Genomic DNA, 9,286 nt, shown 5'->3' with positions numbered 1-9,286 from the left:
AGAACTAGAGGGCATAGGTTTAGGGTGAGAGGGGAAAGATATAAAAGAGACCTGAGGGGCAACCTTTTCACTCAGAGGGTGGTACGTGTAGGGAGGGAGGAGCTGCCTGAGGAAGTGATGGAGGCTAGTACAATTGCAACATTTAAAAGGCATCTGAATGGGTATATGAGTAGGAAGGGTATGGAGGGATATGGACCAGGTGCTGGCAGGTGGGACTAGATTGGGTTGGGATATCTGGTTGGCATGGACGAGTTGGACCAAAGGGTCTGTTTCTGTGCTGTACATTTCTATGACTTTACTTTTGGTCTAAGCTTCTCCTCTAGACTCAGGTAATATTCACATTGGGGCCAACATCTCCATAGAAACGAAGTAAGTTACAGTTTGCAAACTGCAGATATAAATAATTGCACTGTTAAAATATGCTGTTTCCTCTCAGGAATGCTTCTCCACAGGCAAGTCCTCTGGATTGAAGATGATAAAATTTCACTGAAAATAAAAAATACTGGACATCGTAGCGGCTCAAACAGCATCCATTGGATAGAAAGCAAGCAGTCGTTGCAAATCGAGATGACTGTTCATCAGCAATAGCCGTCCTTGGGTGAGGGGCGTAGGCACATCGCATTGAGTTATGATCAAGTCCGGGGAAACCGGAATGTGGACATGCGCAGTGAAGAGCAGCGCCTGGGCAAGGGGCGTGGACACATGCGCAGTGAGTGGTTGCGCTGTCCCTCGACTGGTGCTGAAACGGCGGCTCTGGGTGCTGCACGTCCCGCCCATTTCCCCCGCCACTGTATGGCTGACATGGAAGAGGAGCTCAAGTGCCCGGTCTGTGGCTCTTTCTACCGAGACCCCATCATCCTGCCGTGCTCGCACAATGTTTGCCTGCCCTGTGCCCGCACCATCTTGGTGCAGACTCCCGAGGCGGAGCCGCCATCTCCCCAGGCCCGGGCCCGGGGCTCGGCCTCGGACTATGATTACCTGGAGCTGGACAAGATGAGCGTGTACAGCGAGGCGGACAGCGGCTATGGTTCGTATACGGGCATCGCGCCGGCCACCCCCAGCCAGAAGTCTCCGAACGGCGTGCGGGTGTTCCCGCCTGCGCCGCTGCGCCACTCGAGCCTGACCTGCCCGCAGTGCCACCGCAGCGCTCTGCTGGAGGAGCGGGGACTCCGCGGCTTCGCCAGGAACCGCCTGCTGGAGGCCATCGTCGGCCGCTACCAGCAAGGCCGCGCCGAGCACGCTCGCTGCCAGCTGTGCGAGCTAGGCTCGCAGGAGGCGGCCGTCCACTGCGAGCAGTGCGACGTGTTCTACTGCGAGCCGTGCCAGCGGCGCTGCCACCCAGCCCGAGGAGCCCTGGCCAAACATCAGCTCATCCCAGCCGGCCAGGCCCGTGCTCCCGCCCCCACCAAGAAACAACCGCTGCCCCGCAAGCTCTCCACCTGTACCGAGCACGAACTGGAGAACCACAGCATGTACTGCGCCAGTTGCAAGATCCCCGTGTGCTACCAGTGCCTGGACGATGGGAAACACGGCAAGCATGAAGTCAAGGCACTGGGAGCCATGTGGAAACAACATAAGGTACGAAGTCCTGCTCCCTTGGAGGGAGAAGGTGCTGAGGGACGAGGAAGGGGAAATTCCAATAGTTCATTTTCACTGGCTGTAATAAGGGAGTACAAAAGAATTGCAGACCCAGGAGGAAGGGTCGGGACAAATCGTTACTCCTAGAAAGTGTTCTGATTGTGTAAATGAGAGCGTGATTCCCTTACTCATTTTTTAACCAATCCATTATAACTGCCAATAATCAGGGATTAGGGAAGAACCTTGCTGGTTTCGAAAGCAGTGTCTTTCATGGCAGCTAATCGTCATGACCATGGTTTGTCAGTGAAGTTGATCTATCAGAATCGACACTGCTTGATGTGTAGCTGCGAGGTTAATGAAGAGAGTTGATGTATAAGTATCGCTTTTCAATTAAGAAATGCTTGCTGCTTCCCCTGGCCTCCCCGGATCTTGATTAAAATTAATGCAACTACAGATTTTCTTGTTCAACCAACAATGACCTTGACTCTGAAAGATATTGAGGATGTTGCTTGCTATCTCCCACGTCAGGTATTGACTTATTGGGAATATTGGCTCAACTGGTAGGAATTTCTTCCTAACATTTTTATTTTCAAAGTTCCTTCCAGGTGGGTTGCAGTGGAGCCCACCTACCCTTTGTGAGGATGAGAGGGTCAACACATAACAATACAGATATCCCATGCTGGATATCACTGCAGTTTTCAGAGCCAACACTGTGGTCTTGGCTCACTGGGGATATCTGAGTGGAGATTGAACCTTTCAGTCTCTAGGTCAGTGGTGGGAATATTGATATTGTGCCAATGGTCACTCGTCCAATTTGACTGTGTGGTTGGATGTCAGCCCAGTATTTAGAGACCATATTCCAGGATGTTAGACTTGAACCCTTCACCTCCTAACTCTGTGGTAGAAATGCTACCAGATGTCCAAAGGCTCTATTGAGATATCACTAGGTAAAATGAAGGACATGTGCAAAGAGATCAATTGGCATCTTGATAGTTATCCCTCTGTCCAATAATTCATTTATTTACCTTGTACTAAGGCTTGACGGTGTCCCCAAGCCAATCACGCTACCCACACTCAAGCTAGCTGATAGGTTAGGTGAGGGTTAAGGTTAACTTGCTTTAATTGTAATTTACTTGTCTTGTGCCATTCATTATGAATAGATTCCCATCCATACAGAGGAAGATTTGGGGGAGGGGAATGGAAGAATAAACTGAAGCACAATAAAAAGAGGAATGTAATTAACCTCTGGTGAACTGCTATGTAGATAGCATAGTCAAAGAGATGAATCACTGTAGTTAAAATCCTTTAAGGAATATTGTTCTTAAATTATTGCCTCAAATGAAGCATGTGTGGTCTGGCCTTACAATTGATTTGGGTTGTGTAATGTTTAAGATTCATATTCCTTTTTGGTCTGGATCTTGGTTTTGTTTATGTTCTATTGCTGTGAAATTAGATTTGTTACTTAAAACTCCCAGCATAATTTCCTGTCTTGAAAGCGAAAATAAAAGCAGATACGCAGAAAAGCTGATTTGGAATTCTGATGTGCTGGCCTGTGGGGAAGTAAATTAGCTATTCAAATAGTTGCATGTGGGATTTGAGATGATGAGGTGTCATCCAACGCATCCTAAGATGACTCATACCTTTTAGTATTGGAATGGTTTTCATTTTCAGTGATCAGCAGGAGATTTTAACTGAACAATGTAGTTATCATGGCTCCCACGCTAAGCCTGGGAGTCATATATTCAAGGGAGTAAATTTGGCAGCTGTTGGATGCAGAGCATGATCCATCACCACTTGACTCAGAGGTGAGAACATAACTACCATGTCAACTGGCATATCCTGACGTAAGTTCATGGCTGGATATCAATTCAGTATTTAAATATCATATTTTGATTTTTACTTACCATGACTGTTGGAGTGGTGCCCAAAACCTTTACCTTTTGACTCAGAAGTGAAAATACACAGAAAGGCAAGGGAAGGGTCATTCATGCAATTTTCTTTTTACTTTCAATCTCCCTAGGTTTAAGTATCTTACAATTTGTACCTGGCATGTGCATAGTGAGACAGAAGACATCTTGCTTTATACATTTGATGACAATCCATTCATTCATAACATATTTTGTTATTTCCAATGTTGGGAGAAGCAATGAAGTAGATGTATTTCACTCAAACTACTTTCTGTTCATTCAATTTTCTTTTATTTGCTCATGGGATGTTCATGTTGCTGGCTAGGCTAGCATTTATTGTCTATCACTAAATACCCAGGAGAAAGTGGTGGTGAGCTGTCATCACGGACTATTGCAGTTCTTGGAGTGCAGAGTGCAGAGATACCTATAGTGCTTTTGGCAAGAGAGTTTCAGTATTTTGACCTAATAACAGTGAAGGAATGGTGATATACTTCCAAGTCAGGATAAGGTAACTTAGAGGGGAGCTTGCACTGGGTGGTGTTACCATGCAGCTTTGCCCCTGTTCATCTAAGTGGTAGAAATCATGAGTTCGCAAGGTGCTGTTTCAGGAGCCTTAGTGAATTACTGCTGTGCATCTTGTAGATAGTACATACTGAACTTGATTGTTTTGAACTTCTCAAATGCAGTTGTGTTTGCATCCATTCAATTGAATGGTGACTATTCCGTCTTAAAAACTTTAAAATATACTCAAAGGACAATACATTAGTAGGAAATCAGAGAAATGGTGAGCTACAAAAAGCTTCCTTCCTGTATTAGAGAATTCTACTCTCCTCTCTTAAATAAACAATACAAATCTATTGAGGGCAGAACAGAAAAATGTCTTAATGCTAGTAATAGCTAAGATTGAAAGATTTTGGGGGGCTATTGCAAATTTTGGTTCTGTGTTATATCATCTTACAGGTTAGGCATCACTTCAGGTGGATCTTGTGTCCCTGACTAGATGCTGTCACTGAGCTACTCACCACTTGCTGCAAATTCTCCTTCAAGTTACACTATCCTGACTTGAAGTGAAAGTGCCGGCATTGGACTGGGGTGGATAAAGTTAAAAATCTGACTTGGAACTATATTGCTGTTCCTTCCCTGTTGTTCAGTCAATATACTGGATGATGGAGGGAATGAATGTTGAATATAATAGGAGGACTGTCTATCAAGAGGGCAGCAGTGTTCTAGATGGTGTTAACTTTGTGTATTGCTGAAGCTGCACCCATACAAGCAAATGAGAGTACTGTATCATACTCCTGAGTAGTGCCATAGAAGGTGGAGAGGCATTGGGGAGATAGGAAATTATTTTCTTTTTGCAGAATTCATAATCCCTGACCTGCTACTGTAGTCACAGAATTTATATGGTCAGTACAGTTCAGTATCTGGTCAATGGTAACCCCAAGGCTGCTGATAGTGGGGTTTCAGTGGTGGTAATGCCATTAAACACTAAGGGGCAATGATTACATACTCTCTCGTTAATGATGTTCGTTGCCTGCCACTTGTACAGCACAAATGTTACTTGCCCCTTATGAACCAAATCTTGGATGTGGCTGCATATAGACATGGACAATTTCAGTATCTGAGGACTGTATGATCAAACAATGACCATTTCCACTTCTGACCTCATGATGGGGGAAAGGTCATTGATGTTTGGGTCTAGAACACTACCCTGAGGAAGAACTACAGGTCTGCTGTGATGTCCCGGGGCTAAGATAATTGACCCCCAATAGCAGAACTAACTTCCTTTGTGCTTAGTATGATTTCCCCCTTCATGGGGTAGATATGCAGAGCCTAGACCTGCTCTGTTTGTTGGACTACTTCACCCTGTCTATCTCATGCTCCTTCTGCAGTTTCTCCAAGTAGTCCTGTGTTCTATGACAGACTAATACTTAATTTTTAGGTATGTCTGGTCTGTTCCTGTCATGCCCTTTTGCATTGTTCATTGAACCAAAGTTGATGTTTTGCTTGATCATAATATTAGAGTGGCAGATATGCCAAGCTTTGAGGCTGTAGATGGATACCAAGCTTTGAGTTCCACATTTGTTTGAACTCTGATTCATTTCACATAGAGATAGTAGTACAAAACATGATGGACAGTTTCCTTGGTGTGAACTTTGTGTCTACAAAGAAAGTTCAGATGTCACTCCTACCAATAACCTTATGGATTGCGCATCTGCACCAGGTTAATTGACAAAGGCGAGGTCAAGTAGATTTTTCCCTTTTGCTGGTTCCTTAACTCAGTTTAGCAGGTATGTTTGTTAGGACTCAGCCAGCTCAGATAGTCAGGGACACAGGGTCCACCTGCAGTGATGCTGAATCAACGCAGAACCAAAATTTGCAATAGCCCCCCAAAATCTTTCAATCTCAGCTGTTGCTAGCATTAAGACATTTTTCCTATTCTGCCCTCAATAGATTTGTAATGTTCATTTAAGAGAGGAGAATAGAATTCTGTAGTACAGGAAGGAAGCTTTTTGTAGTCCACCATTTCTCTGATTTCCTACTAATTTCTTTTCCTTTGAGTATATTTTAAAGTTTTAAGATGGAATAGTCACCATTCAATTGCATGGATGCAAACACAACTGCATTTGAGAAGTTCAAAACAATCAAGTTCAGTTAGCATACTATCATTGTAGTCTGTACCCATCCTTTCCTCTAAGATAGAACAGAGAACTGTGGATGTTTCACGTGTGAAACAAAAACTGAAATTGCTCGAAATACTCAGCAGGTCTGGCAGTGTCTGTGGAGAGGAAACAGAGTTAATATTTTGAGTTCGATGACTTTCTTCAGAATTATTAGTAATGAAGAAAACATGGCATTTATGCTGATGACAGTAGAAGATATAGGTGGTGACCTTTCAGGAGTCACTGGAGTTAGGGAGGGTTCCAGAGGGCTAGAAAATGGCTAATGCAACACTCGTGTTTAAGAAGGAGGGAGGCAGAAAACAGGAAACGATAGACCAGTTAGCCTGACCTCGGTATTGGCAAGATTTTAGATTCCATTATTAAGAATGAGATAGCGGAGTACTTGGAAGGGCATGGTAAAATAGGGCTGATTCACCTTTCAAGCATGAGAAATGCTTGACAAATCTGTTAGAATTCCTTGAGGAGGTAACAAGCATGTTAGACAAAGAACAGCCAGTGGACATGATGTATTTGGATTTCCAGAAGGCCTTTGACACGGTGCTGCACAAGAGGCTGCTGAATAAGATAAGAGCCCATGGTGTTAAGGTCAAACTACTGGCATGGATAGAAGATTGGCTGACTGACAGAAGGCAGAGAGTATGGATGAAAGTATCTTTTCCAGGATGCCAGGCGGTGACTAGTGAAGTTCTGCTGGGTTCAGTGTTGGGACCACAGCTATTCATGTTGGACATTAACAATCTGGACAAATGAACTGAGGGTATTGTTGCTATGTTTGTAGATATCATAAAGATAGGTGAAGGGACAGGTAGTGTTGAGGGCTGGGGAGGCTGCAGAAGAATTTGGACAGGCTAGGAGATTGGGCTAAGTAGTGGTAGATAGAATACAGTATGGGAATGTATAATGTCATGCACTTTGGTAGGAATAATGAGAAAATGCTTCAGAATTCTGAAGCACAAAGAAACATGAGAATCTAGTTCTCTTAAGGATTCTCTTAAGATTAACATGCAGGTGTAGTTAGCAGTTATGAAGACAAATGCAATGTTTGCATTTTTATTTCAAGAGGGCTAGAATTCAAGAGCAAAGATGTACTGTTGAAGGTGTGTAAGTCTCTGGTCAAACCACATTTCAAGTTTTGTAAGCAGTTATGGATCCCTAGCTAAGGAAACATGTGCTGGAATTGTAAGGGGTTCACAGTAAGTTGACAAGTATGATCCAGGGGATGAAGGGCTTGTCGTATGAAGAGAGGTCTGTCTCTGTACTCGATGGAATTTGGAAGAATGAGTGGGGGATTTGATTGAAACTTACAGAATACAGAGGGGCCTGGATAGAGTGGATGAGGAGAAGATGTTTTCAGTACTAGCAGAGCCTGGGAACTGAGGTCACAGCCTCAGAATGAAGGGATCACCCTTTTGAACTGAGGAGGAATTTATTCAGCCAAAGGGTGGTTAATCTGTTATACTCATTGCTGCAGTGCTGTGGAAGCCAAGTCATTGAGTGTGTTTAGGGCAGAGGTAGATAGATAGGTTCATGATTGGTAAGGGGATCAAGGGTTGCGGGAGAGAAAACATAAAAATAGGGTTGAGAAACATATCAGCCATGATCAAATGGTGGAGTATGCTCAATGGCCTGAATGGCCTAATTTAACTCCTATATCTTATGATTGTATGGACGGGGTGGGGGTGGGGAAAAGGAGTGAGCCATTAGGTAGTGACAGAACTCAGAGCCAGAGAAAGACAGTTAGGCAGTCAAAGGGATTGCTGATAGTAAACCAGGGAAGGAGAAAAGCTGATGATGGGGATAATGAGAAGGTGAAAATAGGTTGGCTCTGCTGAAAGCAGAAGAAAGTGAGGACTGCAGATGCTGGAGATCAGAGCTGAAAAATGAATTGCTGGAAAAGCGCAGCAGGTCAGGTAGCATCCAAGGAGCAGGAGAATCGATGTTTCAGCATAAGCAGCCAATGTCATGACACAGCCTGGGGTATGGGGATGGATCGAGGACATTGAAGGAGCGAGGCTCAGGGCAAGCTGAAAAGATTGAATGTCATCTTCCTTGTGAGGACCCTGCAGCTTTCTGGCTAACTATCACCCATCCCTTCGTCTGCCTGATTTCCTTTCTCACTCTCAGGTCTCCATCTCTACCTCCCCACACACCCCTCCCCCATCCACTCCAACCCCCTGGTATCAGCATAAATACCATTTTTACTTAGCTGCTATCGGTTCTGAAGAAGGGATGCTGAACTTGAAAGATTAACTTTCCCTCTACAGAGATTAAAAGATCTATTGAATTCATCCAACAATTAGTGTTACCGCAGCAAGTAGGATCTTCCAGTTGCTCTACAGCAACTCCCAAGCTTACTTTGACACCACATTAACCTCTGCTATCAAGAAAGAGATGCACAATAAAGTAATGAAGACAGCATCACTTATTTTCCATGCATCACCGTTATTCTCCAAATTGCACGCTATCATTAAATGATATGATTCAGTAGACAAGCTATGTAGCTGGAAGGCTTTCAAGTTATTTTCACCAACCACCTACATACCTGTTACCATGCATTGCAACTCAGATGGTAAAGTGGCTCAGATGGTTTATTGTTAATCTGATTATATGATGCAGAGCAACAGAGATTTACAGTATTGAGAATCTAAGCAAATCAGAAATTGAGATTTTAACAGATCTTTGCTAGACTGTGAACTTATTATAAAGGATTAATTGTCTCGTTCTCAGCTAGCATATCATTCAGAAATATCATATACTTATATTATCATAAAAAGTGAAATTAGCATTTATATAGTGCCTTATATAAGGGTAGCATCATCTACATCATAGTTGTAGAGCCATAGAGATGTACAGCACGGAAACAGACCCTTTGGTCCAATTCATCCATGCCGACCAGATAAACTAAACTAATTTAGTCCCATTTTTAAGCACATATCCCTCTAAACCCTTCCTATTCATATACCCATCCAGATGTCTTCTAAATGTTGTAACGCAAAGTTTATGAGAAGATTTGTAGCTTGTGTGCTCGTTGTTGTGGTTCTGTTCGCCGAGCTGGGAATTTGTGTTACAGACGTTTCATCCCCTGTCTCGGTGACATCCTCAGCACTTGGGAGCCTC

The 9,286-nt window shown here is 43.8% G+C and overlaps 1 protein-coding gene across 1 annotated transcript in view; it reads left to right on the top strand.

The window, feature by feature from the left end:
• The first annotated feature begins 792 nt into the window (after positions 1-792).
• The window catches only part of LOC132835818 (E3 ubiquitin-protein ligase TRIM9), a 54,102-nt gene continuing 45,608 nt past the window's right edge, over positions 793-9,286 (top strand). The window contains exon 1 of the mRNA XM_060854910.1: positions 793-1,578. Coding sequence (XP_060710893.1) covers positions 793-1,578 — 786 coding nt within the window. The remainder of the gene's footprint in view (positions 1,579-9,286) is intronic.

The sequence above is a fragment of the Hemiscyllium ocellatum genome, chromosome 3, assembly GCF_020745735.1.
Source record: "Hemiscyllium ocellatum isolate sHemOce1 chromosome 3, sHemOce1.pat.X.cur, whole genome shotgun sequence".
Taxonomy (NCBI): Eukaryota; Metazoa; Chordata; class Chondrichthyes; order Orectolobiformes; family Hemiscylliidae; genus Hemiscyllium; species Hemiscyllium ocellatum.
The sequence above is the reverse complement of the archived record's forward strand: the minus strand, read 5'-3'. Positions and strand labels throughout refer to the sequence as shown.